Genomic DNA, 23,512 nt, shown 5'->3' on the forward strand with positions numbered 1-23,512 from the left:
GTACATAGAGGTGTCATGCAATACACCATATTTACAGATGAGGCTACAAATACATGCAGCGGTATCATGAACTCCCGCAATTCTTATACATGGGCAATGAAGAACCCACATGACACTAGGGAAACAAGATTCCAAGCTAGGTCCTCAATGAATGTCTGGTGTGGTATGATCGAGGACATGGTGATAGGGCCTTTGTGCCTGTCAAATTGCATGAAAGCCACATCATATGCACATATCCTGATAGAAGGCCTACCTGCACTTTTGGAAGACATGACATGAGAGCAATGATGGTAAATGTATGTGCAAAGTGATATATCATTGATTCACTGTACTTCACTGTACCAGACAAGTATTCCAGTATCTGAATAACACAATTCCTCAATAGTGAATTGGTCATGGCAGACCCATTCACTGACCTGCCAGATCACCTGACCTAACCCTATTAGACTTCTGTTTATTGGGCTGGTTAAAGGGAGATGTGTACACTACGAAGATAGATACACATGGAGAACTTATTGCTCGCATCACTTATGCGGTAGCCTGCATTGAAGGCCGCCGAGATGATATTCAATGTGCAACACAACACACTCTCCAACACATCATGAAGTGCATTGAGATTGGTTGGGGGCTTTTTGAACACCTACACCTCTTGTTGAATGGATCAGTGATTTTGGTAAGTAATATTCAAATTTGTCTTCATAATCATTCATGGATGTATGTAGGCTTTAAACCACTCCAGTTCCATAATGATCAAAAATCAGGCACATGTTCATAGGACTATGGTGGTTTATTTTGACATGTAGAATCACCTCACAAATTATGTGCCATTCCTCCTGAATCACACTTTATATACTGCTTCTAGTGTGTGTGTAGCTTATTTACACCAATAGTTCAGTAATTTTCGCCAGTTTTCATTTTGAGAAGGCTTTCTCTCAAAATCAGTTTCATATTGTGAATATTTTAAAATAAATTTGTGATTTAAGAGTTACCAGATTCACACCATTACATTCATAACTGCAGCCTTCAGTCCCAACTTCAGAGCATAGATATGTTTACAAAATGAGTGCGTCTCAGGTCTACATTTGGGAGGACAATCGTTCAAATCCCTAAGCAGCCATTCAGATTTAAGTTTTCCATAAATTTATGAAGGCAGATACCAGAATGGTTCCTCCAAATTGTTTATTATTACTTAGTCTTTCAGAAAATTAACATTAAAATCTCTGCAGACTGTCATTTGCTTTCTCTTGTCTGCTGGTGGGATAATAATGAGCGATAAATTTGTAAGAGTTTTGACAGTTTCTCAGTGGGAATCTAATTGCTGTAACAATTATAAATAACTTTTCCAATAGCAGCAACTTACAAACACAGGCATCAAACTGTTGATCTGAGTAGAAACTACTAGATTAATATATTTTTGCATTCATAACAATGCAGGGGTAAAATACAGGGAGCGAAAGACTATTTACAATTTGTACAGAAAGCAGATGGCAGTTATAAGTCAAGGGACATGAAAGGGAAGCAGTGGTTGGGAAGGTTGTGAGACAGGGTTGTAGCCTCTCCCCGATGCTATTCAATCTGTATATTGAGCAAGCAGTAAAGGAAACAAAAGACAAATTCGGAGTAGGTATTAAAATCCATGGAGAAGAAATAAAAACTTTGAGGTTCGCCGATGACATTGTAATTCTGTCACAGACAGCAAAGGACTTGGAAGAGCAGTTGAACAGAATGGACAATGTCTTGAAAGAGGATATAAGATGAACATCAACAAAAGCAAAACGAGGATAATGGACAAAACGAGGATAATGGAATGTAGTCAAATTAAGTTGGGTGATGCTGAGGGAATTAGATTAGGAAATGAGACACTTAAAGTAGTAAAGGAGTTTTGCTATTTGGGGAGTAAAATAACTGATGATGGTCGAAGTAGAGAGGATATAAAATGTAGACTGGCAATGGCAAGGAAAGCATTTCGTCAGGAAGTCATTTCTGAAAGTATTTGTATGGAGTATAGCCATGTATGGAAGTGAAACATGGACGATAACTAGTTTAGACAAGAAGAGAATAGAAGCTTTCGAAATGTGGTGCTACAGAAGAATGCTGCAGATTAGATGGGTAGATCACATAACTAATGAGGAGGTATATATGACGGTAGTATCTGTTCCCAAAAGAACAGTTACCGTGGATGACCATGCAGCTTTGCTAGGGTGTCCATTTAATTATCATTTCATAATGAGGAGGTATTGAACAGAATTGGGGAGAAGAGGAGTTTGTGGCACAACTTGACTAGAAGAAGGGATCGGTTGGAAGGACATGTTCTGAGGCATCAAGGGATCACAAATTTAGTACTGGAGGGCAGCGTGGAGGGTAAAAATCGTAGAGGGAGACCAAGAGATGAATACACTAAGCAGATTCAGAAGGATGTAGGCTGCAGTAGGTACTGTGAGATGAAGAAGCTTGCACAGGATAGAGTAGCATGGAGAGCTGCATCAAACCAGTCTCAGGACTGAAGACCACAACAACAACAACAACAACAATATTTTCCCTACAGATGTGGGCTCTTAATTTATAGGCCTCTATGTTCAAGATATGGGTTCCTGTATTTAGATGGCACTCAGACATAATACATTAACTTCCTTTTTCATTTCAGATCATTTAGACAGACAAGAAGTTTGTTCACTTTGTTTTTTAGTACTTTACATACTGATGCATAATGGTGCAGTTTCTTTTGTGTGTAACATTTTGTTCATCTGGACCTTTTAAAGCATACAGCTCATCAGTAAACATGTTGGGAAATCAAACCCTGAAGATATTATCTAGAAAAGCTACTGACCAATTGAATGTGCCCCTATAGATAAGTTAAGACAAATTTATTTGCTTACAAATTTGGCTGTTGTTAAGGTGGTGAACACAACATTTTTACACCACACTATTACACTATATCCATAGTATACAATAATTTACTATAAAACTATATTTTCCTTTTTTCTATTGTCCACAATCCAATAATTCATATTGTCCATAATTTTGCCACCATTACATTAGGTATTTAAATTTAGTAACTTTTTCTGGGAATAGACTGAGGATATCTACTGGTAAATTGTTTCACTCTTTTCTCTTCTACCAGCATATGAGTATTTATCTGCCATATTGTTCCATGATATCACACTTAATTTTGTACTGAGGGCCTTTCCTTCCCTTATGTACTCCGCCAGTGTGTTCTTGAAGTGTGCTCGCTTGTATGTATGAATGGTGTGTGTTTCTCTTTTGCTGATGAAGGCTATGGCCAAAAGCATTATGTAAGTGTCTTTTAATTGTTCCTGTCTGCAACTTAACTTGTCTTCTTTACAGTGAGTAGTTATCTATCTTTTCCTATACTGTTGATATTCCTATCAGTGACTAGTCTTTGCCCCATGTCTTGCATCCTCAATCACATGTTGTTGTTTTGTTCTTTAGTCCAAAGACCAGTTTGGTGTAGCTCTCCACATTACTCTATCATGTGTGAGCCTCTATTCTCCAAATAATTGCATCTTTTTGAACCTCCTTAATATAGTCACATCTTGGTTTCCCTCTACAGTTTTTACCACCCACACTTCCTTCCATTACCAAACTGGACATTGCTTGACGTCTGAAGATGTGGCACATCAACAAGTTCCTTCTTTTAGTTAAGTTGCGCCATAAATTTCTTTTATCTACAATTTGATTCCATACCTCCTTATTTGTTATTCAATCTACCCATTCCAATATTACTATTATTTTCTATCATTTCCCATTGCCTGAACATGTAATCAACTCAAAAATGAAATCCTATCTTTGGTACATGTGAATGGACCAATTAAATGGAGGGAAAGCTACAAACATTCTATTAGCAATATTTATAAACAGTTCGGAAGAGAATAGAAAATTCGAATGCAGTTCTTCCTAGCGGATCTGCATTACACATTTCCATTAACAGTAGTAGCCAGGGATATTAAATGAGAAGTCAGTAATCGGTGCAATACTCACTTTGACATTGACAGCCATTATTTTACTTATATTAATCTCATTATACAAAATAATGGTGTCTCATGTGCTCATATCAACAGTTTACATTGTTTTGTGCTAAATGCTGAAGGACAAGTGAAAACTAATTTTCCTTTCTTTTTGAAGTTAAAGTTAACCAGTAAAATTACAACAGGTTCAAATTAACTATGTTGCATCTCTAGCATTGTACACCTACACTACTAGACCAGACACACTATTTATCCTCTTTCATAAAACAATATATTGAAACAATATTTATATTGAGTCACTCAACCACATCATCTTAAGTATTCTTCTATAGGACCACATTTCAGAAGCTTCCATTCTCTTCTTGTTTGAACTGCTTATTCATCCACATTTCATTTACATACAAGGCCACACTCCCGACAAATATCTTCAGAAAAGACTTCTGTAAATTTAAACTCATATCAAATGTTAACAAATTTCTTTTTTTCTCAGAAATAATTTTTTCTGTTGACAGTCTGCATTTTGTATCTGCTACTATCAGTTAACTTGCTGCAAAAATAGCAAAACTCATCTACTACCTTTATCGTCTCATTTCCTAACTTCATACCCTCAGCATCACCTGATTTAATTGCAATACATTCCATAAACCTTGTCTTACTTTTGTTGACACTCAACTTATGATCTCCTTTCAAGACACTATCCATTCTGGTAAGTTCTTTGCCATCTCTGACAGAATTACAATGTCATTGGCAAACCACCAAGTTATTTCTTCTCCCTGAAATTTAATTCCCTTTCCAAATTACCTGTTTCTCTGTCCCCCCTCCCACTCCTTCCTCAGTGTACGGATTGAATAATATTGGGGATAGGCTACAACCCTGCCTCACTCTGTCCTCAACTATGGTTTCCGTTTCACGTCCTAACTCTCGTAACTGCAGTGTGGGTTCTGTACAGGTTGTAAATAACCTTTTGTTCTCTGTATTTTAACCCTTCTACCCTCAAAATTTCAAAGACTGTAGTCCATTGAACATTGTCAAAAGCTTCGTCTAAATTTACATATGCTATAGATGTAGGTTTGCCTTTCTTTAGCCTACATTGTACAACACATTGTAGGGTCAGTATTGCCTCACGTTTTCTTACAATTCTCTGAAAACCAAACTGATATTCCCAAATGACAGCTTCTACCAGTTTCCCATTCTTCTGTAATTAATTTGTGTCAATATTTCGTGACCATGATGTATTAAACTGATGGCTCAGTAGTATTTACACCTGTTTGCACCTGCCTCCTTTGGAATTGGAATTATTACATTTTCCTGAAGTCAGAGTATTTCGTATACTTCATATACGAGGTGTGGCTAGAAAAAAACCGGACTAGTACTGGTGAAACAATAAAACGAATGCAATAAGGCTGAAAGTCGCGTGGCCTGTCACGTGACTCTCGCTCCGCCTACTGCTCGAGTTTCATCTGCCTCCTGCACTCAGTCTGCCCGTGGCGTCTGTTTTAAGCAGTTGACGTTTTGTCTGTGCGTCGGAAAATGTTGAGTGTACAGAAAGAACAGCGTGTTAACATCAAATTTTGTTTCAAACTAGGAAAATCTGCAAGTGAAACGTTTGTAATGTTACAACAAGTGTACGGCGATGATTGTTTATCGCGAACACAAGTGTTTGAGTGGTTTAAACGATTTAAAGATGGCCGCGAAGACACCAGTGATGACACTCGCACTGGCAGACCATTGTCAGCAAAAACTGATGCAAACATTGAAAATATCGGTAAACTTGTTCGACAAGATCGCCGTTTAACAATCAGAGCAGATTGTTAAACAGCGATCTTGTCGAACAAGTTTACTGATTTTTTCAATGTTTACATCAGTTTTTGCTGACAATGGTCTGCCAGTGCGAGTGTCATCACTGGTGTCTTCGCGGCCATCTTTAAATCGTTTAAACCACTCAAACACTTGTGTTCGCGATAAACAATCATCGCCGTACACTTGTTGTAACATTACAAACGTTTCACTTGCAGATTTTCCTAGTTTGAAACAAAATTTGATGTTAACACGCTGTTCTTTCTGTACACTCAACATTTTCCGACGCACAGACAAAACGTCAACTACTTAAAACAGACGTCACGGGCAGACTGAGTGCAGGAGGCAGATGAAACTCGAGCAGTAGGCGGAGCGAGATTCATGTGACAGGCCACGCAACTTTCAGCCTTATTGCATTCGTTTTATTGTTTCACCAGTACTAGTCCGGTTTTTTTCTAGCCACACCTCGTATCCTCCACACTAAGTGGAATAAATATGTCATGACTGGCTATCCCAAGGATCTCAATAATTTTGAGGTAATGTCGTCTACTTCAGGGACCTTGTTTCCACATAGGTATTTCAGTGCTCTGTCAAATTCTTGCAGTATCCTATCTCCCAATTCATCTGCACTTACTTCATCTTCTCTTTCCATAGTTTGACCTCAAGTTTGTTTCCTTTGCAAAGACCCTCAGTATATTTCTAACATGTTTCCCTTCTTTGCTTAGTACTGGCTTGACGTCTGAGCTCTTGATATTCATACAACTACTTCCCTTTTCTCCAAAGGTCTCTAATATTCCTAGAGGCAGTATCTATCTTTCCCCTAGCTATAAATGATTCTACAGCCATTCCTGCTTCATAATTTTGCGCTTTCTGTCAGTCTCATTTCTTAGGTGTCTATATTCCTGTTTCTTTGCTTCATTTTTATATCTTCTCCTTTCGTTGATTAAATGAAATATCTCCTATGTTATCCATGGATTTCTACTAAGCCCTGGCATTTTTACCTTTGTGGACCTCCTGCTGCGTTCACTGTTTCACCTCCAAAGCTACCTATTTGTCTTCTGTTGTATTCCTTTCCTGTTTCAATCCAATATTGCCTATTGCTCCCTCGAAACTCAACTGTCTCTGGTTCCTTTAATTTATCTGGGTTCCATCTCCCTAATTTTTTTTCTGTTTCTTCAGTTTTAATCTGCAGTTTATAGCCAATAAATTAAGGTCTGAAATAACATCTGTTCCTGGAAATGTCTTACACTTTAAAATCTGGTTTCAATATGTCTGTCTTAGCATTATGTAAGCTATTTGAAACCTTCTGGTGCCTCCAGTCTCTTCCACATATACAACCTTCTTTCATGAATCTCAAACCAACTGTTAACAATAATAAAATAATGCTCTGTGCAAACTTCTGCCATGCAAGTACCGGACTGCTTTCATTTCTTTCCCACATATCATGCCCTCCTACTATTTTCCCTTCTCTTCCTTTTCCTACTACCAAATTCCAGTCAAAGCCATTGCAATTTAATTTTTATCTCCTTTAATTGTGTAAATAATTTAGTTATTCTCATCATATACTCTTTCAATCTCTTCACCATCTGCAGAACTAATTCGCACATGAATTTGTACTACTGTGGTGGGTTTTGGCTTTATCTCCTTGTAAGCTATGATAATGCCTTCTCTGTACTGTTCATAGTATATTGCTTGCATTCCTATTTTCTTGTTCATTTTAGACTTACTCCTGCATTACATATAGAGACGTTGAGTCGCAGACAGGCACAATGAAACGACTGCTACACATTTAGGCCTCACATGACTACTGTTTCGGCTGCTGGAGAAGAAACCTGGCATGTTGGGGGTAATGAGCAGGCTGGGGAAGGGAGGGGGAGGGTAGCAGGGTAGGGTTTGGGTAAGTTGTAGTGCTGCTTGTAAGAGCATGTAGGAGGGATGTGGAGAGGAACAGGGTAGTTTTGCTAGGTGCAGTCAGGAGGTTTCGGGGAATGGAGGGGGTGGAACAGAAGTAGAGAGAGAAGAAAAGAAAGACCAGTGGTTGCATTGATGGAACAGAAGGCTATGTAGTGCTGGAGAGGGAGCAGGCAAGGGAATAGGTAGGTGACAGACCGGTACTAGCAAAGGTTGAGGCCAAAGGCATTATGGGAACATAGGATATATTGCAGGGGGAATTCACACCTGTGCAATTCAGGAAAATCTGGTGTTGGTAGGAAGGATCCAGATGGCACCTGATGTGAAGTAGTCATTGAAGTAAAGCACATTGATTTGGGTAGAATGTTCAGCAGCTAGGTGGTCTATCTGTCTCTCGGTCACAATTTGTCGGTGACCACTCATGTGGACAGGAATCTTGTTAGTCGTCATGCCCATGTAGAAAGTAGCACAGTCATTTCAGTTTTAGTTTGTAGATCACATTACTGCTTTTACAAGTAGCCCTGCCTCTGAAGAGATGGGTGATGTTTGTGACTGGATTGAAGTAGGTGGTGATGGTTTGAGGATGTACAGGACAGGTACTGCATTGAGGTCTATTTGAGGGATATTAGGCATGAGGCAAGGTGTTGTGAGCACGGTAGAGTAGGGATGGACAAGGATACTGCTTAGGTATGGCATGTGGTGGAATACCACTGTGGGAGGGATTGGGAGAATACTGAGTAGGATGTTCCACATTTCAGGACATGATGAGAAGCAGCTGAAATCCTGACAGAGAATGCGAATAAGTTGCTCCAATCCTGGTGGTGCTGAGTCATGAGAGGAGTGCTCATTCATGGACAGCTTGTGGGTATGTGGAAGGAGGTAGGTGACTGGAAAGACAAGGCTCAGGACATCTGTTTCTGTACAAGATTGGGAGGGTGCGTTTGATCTGTGCAAGTCTCGATGCAGTTCTTGGAAAACTTGGAGAGGAACTCCTTGTCACTACTGATGCGATGACCACAGGTGGCTAGGCTGTATAGTAGGAACTTCTTGGAACAGATCATTTGGCAGCTGTCAAAGTGAGGTATTGTTGCTGGTTTGTAGGTTTGATATGGTCAGAGGTACCAATATAGCCATCCTGAGGTGGATGTCAGCATTGAGGAAGGTGGCTTGTTGGGTTGAGGAGGACCTGCTGAAGCGAATAGGGGAGAAGGTGTTGAGGTTCTGGAGGAATGTGGGTAAAGTGTTCTCATCCTCGGTCCAGATCAGAAAAATCCCAATGAATCTGAATCAAGTCCTTCCTAAGCACCCAGTATCTCTAACCTCTCACCTGATTGACATTCATTGATGACATCTTTGTGATCTGGACTGAAGATGAGACTCTGTCCACATTCCTCCAGAACCTCAACACCTTCTCCCCCATTCACTTCAGCTGATCCTCCACAAACCAACAAGCCAACTTCCTCAATGCTGACCTCCATCTCAAGAATGGCTACATCAGTACCTCCAATACCCTTATCCATCTCTACTCCACCACTGCTCTTAACCCCTTGCCTCATGGCTTATATACCTGCAATAGACTGAGATTCAAGATCTGCCTTATACATCCTGCTACCATCACCACACCCACCTCCACCACTGCCGCCACCTACTCCAGTATGGTTAAAGGCATCTCCTATCCCATCAGAGGCAGGGATACCTGTGAAAGCAGTAATGTGATCTACAAACTAAGGTGCAAGCATTGTGCTGCATTTTGCATGGGCATGACAAGTAACAAGCTGTTGTTCACATGAATGACCACTAGGAAACTGTGTCAACAAACACAGACTGGCCACAATCTACACTACCACCGGTCTTTCTTCCCTGCTCCTATTCCAGTAGTACACAGCCTTCATTCCACCAATGCACCCAGTAGTTTTTTTCCCCTTTGGCTCCATCTTAATGCTGCTGTTAGGCTTGGGGCTAGAGAAGGCACTGATGATGGAGGGCATGGCTCACATTGCAGTGGTGCCAGGAAGATCAAGTTTCACTAGGCATGGCCTGCACCTCAATGGGTACTTGAAGGAGAGGTTGGCAAAGCTTCTTGGTGACAACGTAGTGAGATCACTCATGGGAAAATTCCTGTAGCAGATGGTGTTAGAATTGCACCTTTATTTAGATTGAAGTCAGCTGGTAGGTATACCCACTTAGAGGAATTCTCTCTAACAAACGAACCACAGTCACAGAAGGTTAGGTATCCAAGTAATGAGGGAATTAGCATGTTTCATCAAAATGCAAGAGGTATTATAGACAAAGTTATCAAGCTACTTGTAGAAGTTGAATCTGACATTATTGGTATATCTGAGCGCCACTTAAATAATGTGACAATTCAGAGGCTTCCTTCACGAGGAAACAGATTGGCTGGCTATTTTTCAAGGAGTTCTTTGCAAAGTGAGGATGTGGTCATGTACAAAAAAAGCAGTATTCCTTTTGAGTCCGTAGATGTATCAAAGCACTGCGCTGAACAGGTATTTGAATGTTGTGCAGGAGCAGTTGAATTTAGTGAAACTTAACTTCTAATTGTTGTTATTTGTAGGTCCCCTAAGTCTGACTTCGGAGCATTTCTGCTCAAGCTAGAGAGGGTTCATGGTTCACTTTGTAGGAATTACCAAAAATTATTTGTATGTGTTGACTTCAATATTAATTTCATATGTGATTGTGCAAGAAAAAGGATGTTGGAAGAACTCTTAAATTCATATGATCTGATCCAGACTATTTTTTCCAAGCAGGGTGCAGGGGAATAGAAGCACAACCATAGACAATATTTTTATTCATTCTTCATTACTGGATGGGCATTCTAATAGTAAAAGGATGAATGTCCTTTCAGACCATGATGCATAAATTTTAACACTAAAAGGTTTTTGTACTCAAACAAATATATATAATTACAAACTATGCAGAAAAACTAATTGAACGACAATAGAGAGTGTTTTAAACCCTGTCAAGGAACAAGAGTGGCAGGATGTTTATAGTGCTGATAACATAGATGACAAATATAATGCTTTCCTTAACACATTTCTCATGCTCTTTGAAAGTTGCTTTCCATTGGAACACTCAAAACAGTGTACTAGCAGTAAATGGCTGCCTGCGTGGCAAAGGATATCATGTAGAACAGAGTGGGAATTATATCAAAATCTTAGAAGTAGTCACAATCAAGCTACAGTAGACCATTACAATTGTAAGGTGCTTAAAAATATTAGGACATCCAAGGGTATGTGGCATGCAAATAGAATAGCTAATTCACACGATAAAATTAAAACCATATGGTCAGTTGTGGAGGAAGTGTCTGGTCGGCAGACAATATCAAGGACATAAAGTCAGTATGAAGTAAAAAATGTTTCTGTTACTGCCAAGTCAGATATACGTACAGTATTAACAATCACTTTCTGAACATAGCTGGTGAATTAAATAAAAACTTATTTTCTACAGGGACTCATACAAGTTCTTGGAAAATGCCTTTCCAAGACTGATATCTGAAATACTCCTCTGTGTTACTGACAAGGGGGAGACTGAGTCATAATTAAATCACTCTCCTGGCTGTCATGAGTGTCTAGGGGAATAATGAAGTACTGCATTAAACAAGTCAGCCCTGTACTTAGCCATATTTGTAATTTTTCCTTTAGGAATGGTCAGTTTCCTGAACAATTGAAGTACTCAGTAGTAAAGCCACTTTATAAAAAGGGAAAAAGGGATAATGTAGACAATTTTAGATCTATTTCTGTGCCATCAGTGTTTGCTAAACTTATTGAAAAGGTTGGTTGGTTGGTTGGTTGTGGGGGGTTAAAGCGACCAGACTGCTATGGTCATCTGTCCCTTTATTGAAAAGGCTGTGTATGTAAGGATAATTGATCATTTCACATAATTTGCTGTTAAATGTACAGTTTTGTTGTAGAAGTGGTTTAACAACTGAATATGCTATATTCTCTTTTCTCTGTGAGGTACTGAATTGATTAAACAAAATGTTTCAAACATTAGGCATTTTTTTTAATTTAACTAAACCATGATTGTGTTGATCACAAAAATGTTGTTCCAGAAGTTGGACCATTATTGAATATGGGGAGTAGCTCAAATTGGTTCATCTCTTACTTTAAAAACAGACAGCAAAAGGTCATTCTCCACAGTACTGAGAATGGCTATGAGATGCGGCACAGTTAAATGGGGGGTGCCCCAGGGATCAGTGCTGGACTCACTCCTCTTCCTTATTTATATAAATTATATGTCTTCTACAGGTGATAAAATATTTCTGTTTGCTGATGAGACTAGATTGGTAGTACAGGATGCCATGTGCAATGTTGGCACTGTTTCAAAGAGTGCAGTTCAAGACATAAGTTCATGGCTTGTAGAAAATAAACTAATGCTCAATCACAGTAAGACTCAGTTTTTACAGTTTCTAACACACACTTCAACAAAACCTTATGTTCTAATTGCACAGAATGGGCATATGATTAGTGAGACTGAACAGTGCAAATTTCGAAGTGTTCAGATAGATAGTAAACTATCGTGGAAAGCCGATTTTTGGGACCTTGTTCAAAGACTTAATGCTGCCATTTTTACTATAAGAACAGTATCTGAAATAAGTGATAGTTTGACACAAAAAGTAGTCTACTTTTCTTATTTTCATTCACTTATGACATATGGTATTATATTTTGGGGTAACTTTGCCCATTCTCAATGGGTATTTTTGGCTCAGAAATGGGAGGTTCAGACAATAATAAGTAGTGTAAGTTCACAAACATCTTGTCAATCTCTCCGAGGGAACTAGGTGTGACAGCTGTGGATTGTCTCCCCGGCCACTGCAAATTGTGGAGCTCCATTGAACCGCCTTCTGATGACTTCACCCTCTGTGTCCAGCGACTAACTGTACTTCTGTCAACAATAGATGCTCCATAGATTTTGCACAAGTGTTTGTGAATATTCCCCACAGTTTCTTTCTCTGCAGTGAGAAATTCAATGATGGCACATTGCTTGCAACGTACATTACCTACAGACACCATTCTGAAACTGTCCTGCAGTTACGCTATCTGTCGGAAGTTGACAGAAACTTGGTGTGCTCGCTCAGGAGACTTCAAACAATACATACGTAACATTTCGCATTCGTAGCATTGGTTTTGGTCGAGAAAAAAAAAAAAAATGATGTATTACTTTCTGGGTAACCCTCGTATATAGTGAGAATTAGTGAAGAGAAGTGCACTGGCAGGAAGAACAGGTTTTCTGGACAGATGAGTATAAGGTTATAAACACTAAATCAAATAAGGAAAGTCCTGGATAGGGTAACAACTATATTATGATAAGGATATATTGTTAGTCACCATACAGAGGAGACACTGAGTCGCGACAGGCACAACAAAAAGACTGCTATAATATTAAGCTTACAGTTAAAAGGCCTTCTTCCGAGTTATAAAACTTTGTGACATTGGCCTCATATATATATATTGTTACAAAAAGGTACGGCCAAACTTTCAGGAAACATTCCTTACACACAAATAAAGAAGATATGTTATGTGGACATGTGTCCGCAAATGCTTAATGTCCATGTTAGAGCTCATTTTAGTTTTATCAGTATGTACTGTACTTCCTCGATTCATCTACATCTACATCTACATTTATACGCCGCAAGCCACCCAGCCAGCCAGTTGAAGGAAGGTAATGTTGACTTAGGTGCTTGTGTTGACATGCGACTCATTGCTCTACAGTACTAGCATCAAGCACATCAGTACGTAGCATCAACAGTTTAGTGTTCATCACGAACATGGTTTTGCAGTCAGTGCAATGTTTACAAATGTGGAGTTGGCAGATGCCCATTTGATGTATGAATTAGCACGGGGCAATAGCCGTGGCGCAGTACGTTTGTATCGAGACAGATTTCCAGAACGAAGGTGTGCTGACAGGAAGATGTTCGAAGCAATTGATCGGTGTCTTAGGGAGCGCGGAACATTCCAGCCTATGACTTGCGACTGGGGAAGACCTAGAATGACGAGGACACCTGCAATGGACGAGGCAATTCTTCGTGCAGTTGACGATAGCCCTAATGTCAGCTTTAGAGAAGTTGCTGCTGTACAAGGTAACGTTGACCACGTCACTGTATGGAGAGTGCTACGGGAGAACCAGTTGTTTCCGTATCATGTACAGCATGTGCAGGCACTATCAGCAGCTGAGGGTGGATGCATGTATCCTCGCTAACGGAGGACATTTTGAACATTTCCTGTAACAGAGTGTTTGAAGTCACGCTGGTACGTTCTGTTGCTGTGTGTTTCCATTCCATGATTAATGTGATTTGAAGAGAAGTAATAAAATGAGCTCTAACATGGAAAGTAAGCGTTTCCAGACACATGTCCACTTAACATATTTTCTTTCTTTGTGTGAGGAATGTTTCCTGAAAGTTTGGCTGTACCTTTTTGTAACACTATATTATTCTCAAGAACTAGCAGCTTTTACTCAGTTAATACTATGCAGAAATTCAATCTGCATTTGGATTGCACCTACTTGACTCTTGTGCAGAATGGCATGCAGTATTCCACTACATCCATTTTCAGTAAGCTACCATTAGTTTTCAAATCCAAACTGAAGAGTTTCCTCACACCTCGCTCTTTCTATTCCATTGATTCCTGTGTTATACTGCTGATTGTGTTTACATAAACTTATAGGTTGACATCTTTTAAGGATTCATTAAAATTTTATTTTATCTGTTGTAAGTTAATGTACTGACACGTTCCATGACCATGGAGATTTGGTCCTCAATTTGGTTCTACGGAAAAATGTAAATACTTCACTCCTTTGCTGCCCCCTCCCCCCCCCCCCCCCAAAAAAAAAGAAAAGAAAAGATCATGATCTACTAGACTGCACCTACCAACCCTGACCTGTCCTCAACCAGGGCTCTGCATACTCCCACAAGCAGCACTACACCTTCCCCCACCCCTCCCTCATTATCCCTCTCCACCTTCTCCTTATCCCCACCACACCAGATTGATTCTCCCATTAGGCACATGACCAGAAAACCTGTTCTTCCTGCCAGTGCACTTCACTTCACTTCACTTCACTAATTCTCACTATATACGATGGTTACCCAGAAAGCAATGCATCACTTTTTTTTTCTCAACCGAAACCAATGCTATGAATGCGAAATGTTACGTATGTATTGTTTGAAGTCTCCTGAGCGAGCACACCAAGTTTCTGTCAACTTCCGACAGATAGCGTAACTGCAGGACAGTTTCAGAATGGTGTCTGTAGGTAATATACGTTGCAAGAAATGTGCCATCATTGAATTTCTCACTGCACAGATAGAAACTGTGGGGAATATTCACAAACACTTGTGCAAAATCTATGGAGCATCTACTGTTGACAGAAGTACAGTTAGTCACTGGACACAGAGGGTGAAGTCATCAGAACACGGTTCGGTGGAGCTCCACAATTTGCAGTGGCCGGGGAGACAATCCACAGCTGTCACACCTAGTTCCCTCGGACTTCCACTTGTTTGGGCCATTAAAGGATACCATTCGTGGAAGACATTTTGAGGATGAGGAAGAAGTGATTCACACAGTGAAGCACCAGGACAAGGATTGGTACTGACATGACATACACGCCATTGTTATGCGCTAGAGGAAGGCCATAGAACAGGTTGGAGATCATGTGGAAAAATAGGGTGTGTACATAAAACATCATTCTTTCGTGTGTGTAATTCTCATTATGTTCAATAAAGAATTTTTGAAGAAAAAAATGTGGTGCCTTACCTTCTGGGCAACCCTCGTATAACTTCAAGCTATCAATTTCTCTTTTCTAAATTATCTATCCTACCTACCCAATTACGAGAGCTAACATTTGAGACTCCAACCTGTAAATTGCCACATTTGTTTTTTGTGATAACACTATCCTTCCATGAAGTCCCAGCCCAGAGCTTCAAATGGGGGACTATTTTACATCCCGAATATTTTACCCAAGAAGATGCCTTCATGATTTACGATATACAGTAGAGCTGCATGCCCTTGGGGAAAAAATTACAGCTGTAGTTTCTCCTTGCTTTCAGCCTTTCACAGTACCAGCACAGCAAGCCATGTTGGCTAATGTTGCAAGGCCACATCAGTCAGTCCGTCAGACTGATGGCCCTGAAACTACTAAAAAGGCTGCTGCCACTCTTTAGGAACCATGGGTTACGTCTGGCCTCTCCACAGATACCCCTGCACTGTGGATACATCTATGGTGTGACCATCTGTATTGTTGAAGCATGCAAGCCACCTCTGGACTCTGGAAGGTCCGTGGTTATAGTTCATGGGGAGGGGGTTTGCTCACCAACAAACTGTAAGAGCTGCCCAAGAGAATTTGCTTCACCCACATATGCTTGGTAAATTTCCCCACGTCTGGCTCTCACCCTCCTTTGTGCAAGGCTTACCCACTTCAATTTCTTAATCATGTCTGTGACACTACTTGTCTTCCTGTAGTCTCCCATTATACAGCTGGCTTGCACTCTTGTCTACTCTGACAGATATCTTTGCTGGAGTCCCATATCCCTGCAGGAATGACTCTAAGTGTTGTCTTACAAGGGACACCCTTCCTTGCAACCTTTCGACCATGAATAAAATGTGCAGTCCCCAGTGTCACTTCCTCATATCAGCATTGTTATCCTGCTGTGATGTCAGGTCCCAACTTGTACTCATATCTTATAGCACTCCTGCCATTTGAGAAGGTGACTAGTTGACATTCCTTTTGTATTTGCGAACATCCAATGTCTCTGGATCCAGTTTCAGACAGATGCCGTCTCTCCTTGTAAATTACGTCACCGGCCAACAGACTTAATTCTGATTTTACTCAGTCCGTAATATCAGTGACAGAAACCAGTAACAGCAGTGGCCCTAATTTGTATTGCAGTAAACCAGTTCCTAGCATTAGTATCTTTGATGTGAAATCTCCCACCTTCATTCACCAGCTGTTTCCTGTGTTTTAGATATTTTGTCACCCAACATATCACTCTTTCATCAAGTCCAACCCTTCCAGTTTTGTTAACAGTACCATGTGATTCACATTATACACTATGCGATCGAAAGTATCCAGAAGCTCCCAAAAACATACATTTTTCATATTAGGTACATTGTGCTGTCACCTACTGCCACGTGCTCTACATCAGCGACCTCAGTAGTCATTAGACATAATGAGAGAGCAGAATGGGGCGCTCCGCGGAACTCGCGAACTTTGAACGTGGGAGGTGATTGGGTGTCACTTGCATCATACGCCTGTACACGAGATTTCCACACTCCTAAACATCCCTAGGTCCACTGTTTACGATATGATAGTGCTATGGAAACATGAAAGGACGCGTACAGCAGAAAAGCGTACAGGCTGACTTCGTCTGTTGACTGACAGAGACCGCCGACAGTTGAAGAGCGTCGTAGTGTGTAATGGGCAGACATCCATCCAGACCATCACACAGGAAATCAAAACTGCACCAGGATCCACTGCAAGTACTATGACAGTTACATGGGAGGCGAGAAAACTTGGATTACGTGGTCGAGCGGCTGCTCATAAGCCACACGTCGTGCCGGTATGTGCCAAATGACGTCTCGCTTGGTGTAAGGAACGTAAACATTGGACTATTGAACAGGGGAAAAACATTGTATGGAGTGACAAATCACGGTACACAGTGTGGTGATCCGATGGCAGGGTGTGGGTATAGCAAATGTCCAGTGAATGTCATCTGTCAGCATGCGTAGTGCCAACAGTAAAATTCGGAGGTAGTGGTGTTATGGTGTGGTTGTGTTTTTCATGGAGGGGGCTACATTGATGTTTTCAGCACCTTCTTGCTTACCATTGTTTAAGAGCAATTTGGGGATGGCAACTGCATCTTTCAACATGATCGAGCACCTGTTCATAATGCACCACCTGTGGCAGTGTGGTTACATGACAATAACATCCCTGTAATGAACTGGCCTACACAGAGTCCTGACCTAAATCCTATAGAACACCTTTGGGATGTTTTGGAATGCCGATTTCATGCCAGGCCTCACCGACTACGTCAATACCTTTCCTCAGTGCACCACCATGTGAAGAATGGGCTGCCATTCCCCAAGAAACCTTCCAGCACCTGACTGAATGTGTGCCTGTGAGAATGGAAGCTGTCATCAAGGCTAAGGGTGGGCCAACACGATATTGAATTCCAGCATTACCGATGGAGAGCGCCATGAACTTGTAAGTCATTCAGCCAGGTGTCTGGATACTTTTTATCACATAGTGTAGAAAGTTTTGTAGATATCAATGGCTATGCAGTCAAGTTGCATTCTCTGTTAGTCACTATTGATGCACCATGTATTTGTGGACAAGGAACAAAAATTCCTGAATTTGCTGGCTAAAAATACACATTTTTCTGGGTAAATATACACATTTTCCCACATGAAGATACACGTTCTCCATGTTCCTTTCCCTCAGAATTGTAAAACTTATCAATCCTATGAATGGCAAAGATTTTATACACAGGTGTAGAACTTCCCAGCGCTTTAGGAAAATAAGCCCAGAAAAAAAAAAATTTTGGAGACATCTCTGATGCATTGCAACATGCACACTGCATCTTTTCATATTAGTAAAGTATAAATACCAATTCCATCAAACATAGCACACATCACTTGACCATGCTAGCCAATGACAGCACTACAAGAAAAGCTATGCTTTCACATATAATATTGGTCTTTTTTTGCGCATGTTTCCCTTTCAGATATATCAAAAACATACGTGCCAGTAAAATTTTAAAATAATAAATAAATGTCTGGTCTTCTGGGCTCAACATTTTTGTAAGCGACTGGTCTTCAAACCTTTTAAGTTTTGAATGAGACAATCACTCTGCAATTTAAGAAATTCATCGCACATTCTTACATGTTGCATAGTTCATCTTGTGTAAAAGGAAATCTACTCGTAAAGTAATGCTTCTCAAACCACCATTCGGAGCATTTTCCTGCAACCTGTTAGAAACAGGTTCCTTTGAGCAGCTGCTAGAAAGTGCCAGAAAACAGGTGTTACTGCACATGCACAGCTACAATGACATACAAAGCCCCATTTCAAAACTAGACTCTACAGCTCAAAATAACCTAATGTTTTTTTTTTTTCTTTTAACATAGATTTTTTATTTACTTGTACTCTGCAGTACTCTTATGTAGCCATTTCCAATCAAGTTTACATCCACACAGCACTACAAAAAGCTACTAAGGAGGATTACAAATTTATTTAAAAAAGGGGAGGAGAGAAAAAGTTGTTTGTGTACACCAGAACTAAGAACAATAAACTTTTCATGACTTTTTCAAACTGTATAAAAAATTAACAAAGTTATTTGGGAGGCCAAGAAAATGTATAACTGGCAATTTATATTCTATTCCAGGTGTAAATACAAAGCCTTGTGGGCAGTTACAACAATGAAACATGGTATGCTGCCAGTATATAACTTTCTGAAGAATGGCATTCTGTAAATTTAAGATGTAAGCAACATAAATTAAGAAATAGTGTCGAGCCTAGAGGAGTCCAGGACAAGTTTGAAACAAGTCTTGTGACTGAAAAACATTGTGTTTCACAGATGGCAGATATGCAAAATTCTGCTAAAGCTTTTCATTTTGGTTTTCGGGAAGCCAATTTTCTTTCAGTACCAGTAATGCATTACCTAATGATTGATCTTTATTATGGCACAATGCCATACGCGCCAGAAGATGAAAACGTGCAGTTCAATTTCAACGAACAGTTGAAACTAGCCAATAGCATTGAATGAAACACTTCCTTTCAAATAAATTGGCTGCCTCTGAGGAAAAAATTAAAAATAGCCTAATTTCTTCCACAAACCAACAAAAATAACTTCATTGTTCTTGCAAGGCAATTAATGCTCGAGTACCAATAATAAAAAACCAGGAAACTGAAATTAAAACATTTTATTCTTCTGTAATTATATCAGTGTATTCATCTGAAAGCTCCCAACCACAGAAATCCATTTTATTTTCATTTGACACGAGAAGTGTAAATGAAGACAGCAGCAAAACCACAAAACATAGACGTGGGTCACATGACGACTGCTTCCCACTGCAACCGACTGCTCTGTGCATTCGCAAATATGGCAGCTTCATTGCGCCGCAAAAATTTTTGCGAAAAGCATCCAGGTGCTTGCAGCTACTGCTTATACAGCTACAGCCACACTTCACAGTGAGAAACGGGATGCTCATTTGCATGAGCCCACTGACAACTGCTCAAACGAATCTAACTTAAAGAGCTCATTGAAAGCAGATTGTTGTTTCAAGTACTGCATAGTCTTCATCCTAAAGCTTTTGACACATTTTGCTGTTGGCAGATGCTTGTGTGCACACTACATTTTGTTGTTGTAAATGGCACATTCTCTTTGGAACTACAGTTTTATTTTGGTGTTATTCTCTCATTTATGTTTTATTGCTACAGTATTTTTCTGTAGTAGTGGGCTAAAGTAAAATTCTTTGTTAGAGAATCAGCTCTTACCAGTCAAAATTACAAAAATTTAACTGGAAACTAAAATAATGAAAATATCTCAGAATTCTAAAAAATTCCTGGGTGTTTCCCAGATGAGAACTTTCCCCATTGTCCCAGGACGTATACACCCTGCAAGATAGCTTGCTGAAAATCGGTAGGTGTGACACTTGAAAACAGCTCTGAATCCATGCTGGCTCCTATACCACCAACTGTTTTCCGGCAAACTTTGGATCACTTCAGATATTTTAAGTAAAAATACAGATAATACTATTTTGTCTGGGATTGTACCTTGCTCCTTTTCTATTATACTGTATACACATATTACTACTTTTCTTTCCATTCATCTGGGGGCTCAATACTATTTATACAGATGTCGTATGGAAATCCTAGGTTAGGTAGAATCCTTCAACCCTTGATTTTTAAGTATTTATCCACTTATTCTGTCTAATCCTTCATCCTCCCTTTCACTTACTGCATTTATGGCTATATCTGTTTCCCTGTTATTAAATGCCAACCCTTGACAATACCCCTATCTTGTCTTTTTATTTCTTCCCACAGCCCTTCCCCAGCTGTACCCACAATCTATTGTTTTCTCATTTAAATTACTGTACATTTTCTCTATTGTTTGAATGATTCAAATTGCCCTTTTCATGCCCATCTAGTTTCTTATATAATCAAACATGCACCAGTACCTCTGTTGGTAAATCTTCCCCCCTATCAGCTGTTTGGTCAGCCTTCTTTTTTAACTTTATTTAACTCATCCTTTAGCACTTCCAGGCAAACCTTGCTATCCATTCCTTTCCTTTCCTGATCTTATTCCTCTGCATTATCACCTTCCTTTTAATTCTCATTTTTATCATATAATAAACTGCGTCTAATAATGGGGGGAGAGAGGGGGGGTGGAGGTGAGAGAAAGTGCTAGAATGTCTATAGCTCTATTCTGGAAAGAGTAGACTAGAACATGTTCTGACTCTTCCCGTATCTTTGGTGCATTTACAAAATTTCTTTAACATTATTTCATTCTTAATAACAGGTCAATGGTATGATTATGTCAAAGAAGAAGCAACTGAATAAAAAGAACAGCACTGAAACTACTCCATCACTTACTCAAAACAGGTACCAAACCATTATCTTTTTTAAAAAATCTTAGAAGCATGTTTAAATTATACATTAGAAAAGTTCTCTCTCTCTCTCATTTAATGTGAGATACCAAAAAATATTAGTACTTCTTAGTCATTTTTCTTCTTTTCAGCAAAAGAGAACTCCTTGAAATTGGACCTCCTCCACCATTGGATTTTGCCAATATTGTAAATATCAAAGAAAGAAAAACGTCACTGTTGGATACTACATGTTATTCTTCAAGATTCACGCTGCAAGAAAAAAAACCACAAGAAGATTACATTGAAGATCCTGATGTACCGCCTCTAGAATAAAAAATCTTGGCTACTGCTGTTATGTAGAAGAAAAAAAAATTATGTACATGTTTAAGTATTGTTTCCATACATGTTCAGAGAGAAATGTATAGCTATTTCAGTAGACAAATATTTTGGAAATTTATATATGCACAATTTCTCTCAACTTTCGTATGTTGTATTTCTTGTTATAATGTATGGAATCTGTTCATTTCTTCACACAGTAGAACCTAAATTAACTGTCACTTTTGGGACCAAGAGGTGGTCGAAACACTAACAAGGTCATATAATCATGAGAATGAAAGAAGCTGTTTACAGAGCTCAAAACTATGTAATAAAAGATAATTAAGGGAGGAAAAAAATCACAATTCTAATTAAGAGAAATTAAAACACAAAATTTTACACACTGAAAATTATTTTAAAAAACTAATTTTTCCCCCAGTTTCTTAAACCTTGATTTAGTGGCAGCATCACACTACTTCATTGCCCACAATATGTCCACAGTTGTAGTGGTTGGCAGTTACTCCAAATATCTGAAGCAGTCTCTAACTTGCCATTTGCTACAGAGTGGCTGATATTTTCCATTTACTTCCTTTTCATCATCATCTGACACCTTTCCCTCAACACTATACTGTTGCAAAACAAGATTTGATGATCTGATACTCCAAGTTATTCATCAATATTAGCAGCAGCATCACCTTCTGCTAGTCATTCCTCTACCTCAGCAGGCTGGATATTCTGAAGAATTCACAAATCAGTTACTAAATTTGTTGTGTGTGAGACTTATTACTTTCTAAAAGTTCCTACTCTTGGTTTAGGCTAGGACAAATCACCTTCCAAGATTTTTGTAGAGTGGTTTTCATAAGTTGTTCTCAAGCTTAAACTACTGTGTAATTGTATCTCATATGTTGGATCTTTCATTGCTTCAAAAAGATCACAACCCTTTTCTGTTTTCCCTCACAAAGCGCTGACATATTTCCTCCTGCAAACAGCGACTTGACCATTCAATAACACATTTATCCAGTGGATGAATTACATAAGTCAGGGGGGGGGGGGGGGGGGGGGAGGCTTTGTTGAAGTTCAGACTCATGTAGAGGGGCAGCTTGGGATATTACGTAACAATACAACTGCACGGGGTGGTAGGATTTTCAAATTCAAGTATTTAACAGCCAGAACAAATGCATCAGATCCATTCTTTAAACAAACTACCATTCATCCAAATCCTTTTTTGAGCTTTGTAATGACCAGAAAGGACTAACATTTGATTATGTTTTTGATGGCTCTTGGTTTCTTAGAGTTTCTGACCACAAACAACAGTAATTTGTGGCCACCACTTGCATTGCAGCATGCTGCAATGGTAAGACAATCTTTGCTGATTTTATGCAGTGTCTGTTTCATTCTTTGAGGCAAGGGTTTTTTTTTTTTTTTTTTTTTCCAGGTAGCATTTTATAGTTTAGCTCCAACTCATCAATAATTGATCAGCTACCTGTTCATTGTTTTGATACTGTTCTTGCAATTTTTTCAACAAACTTCCTATGTGCATCATCAGCAGAATAAAGTTTTTCACCTCAAATGACGACTTTCCTAAAGCTGTGTAGATTTTTCCCCACAGCTGAAGACGATCTGATGTTTCTTGAAATTAGTAGTCTTCACCCCTGTAGTTTTTCGTGCAAATGAATAGTTCTTTTACAAGAGGGCCTGAAGTGAGGTCCCTTTACATCTTTCCTGATAAAACCAAACCCACACAATAGCTTAAGTTTTAGTTTTTCATCTACATCTACATTTATACTCCGCAAGCCACCCAACGGTGTGTGGCGGAGGGCACTTTACGTGCCACTGTCATTACCTCCCTTTTCTGCTCCAGTCGTGTATGGTTCGCGGGAAGAACGACTGTCTGAAAGCCTCCGTGCGCGCTCG

At 39.5% G+C, this 23,512-nt stretch overlaps 1 protein-coding gene across 1 annotated transcript in view; it reads left to right on the forward strand.

Annotated features, from left to right (window-relative positions):
• Window positions 1–21,616, forward strand: part of LOC126252391 (dynein axonemal assembly factor 11) — a 226,572-nt gene extending 204,956 nt beyond the window's left edge. Inside the window, exons 8-10 of the mRNA XM_049953282.1 lie at window positions 16,666–16,726; window positions 21,217–21,299; window positions 21,436–21,616. Coding sequence (XP_049809239.1) covers window positions 16,666–16,726; window positions 21,217–21,299; window positions 21,436–21,616 — 325 coding nt within the window. The remainder of the gene's footprint in view (window positions 1–16,665; window positions 16,727–21,216; window positions 21,300–21,435) is intronic.
• The last annotated feature ends 1,896 nt before the right edge of the window (window positions 21,617–23,512 follow it).

This window comes from Schistocerca nitens, chromosome 4 (genome assembly GCF_023898315.1).
Source record: "Schistocerca nitens isolate TAMUIC-IGC-003100 chromosome 4, iqSchNite1.1, whole genome shotgun sequence".
NCBI lineage: Eukaryota > Metazoa > Arthropoda > Insecta > Orthoptera > Acrididae > Schistocerca > Schistocerca nitens.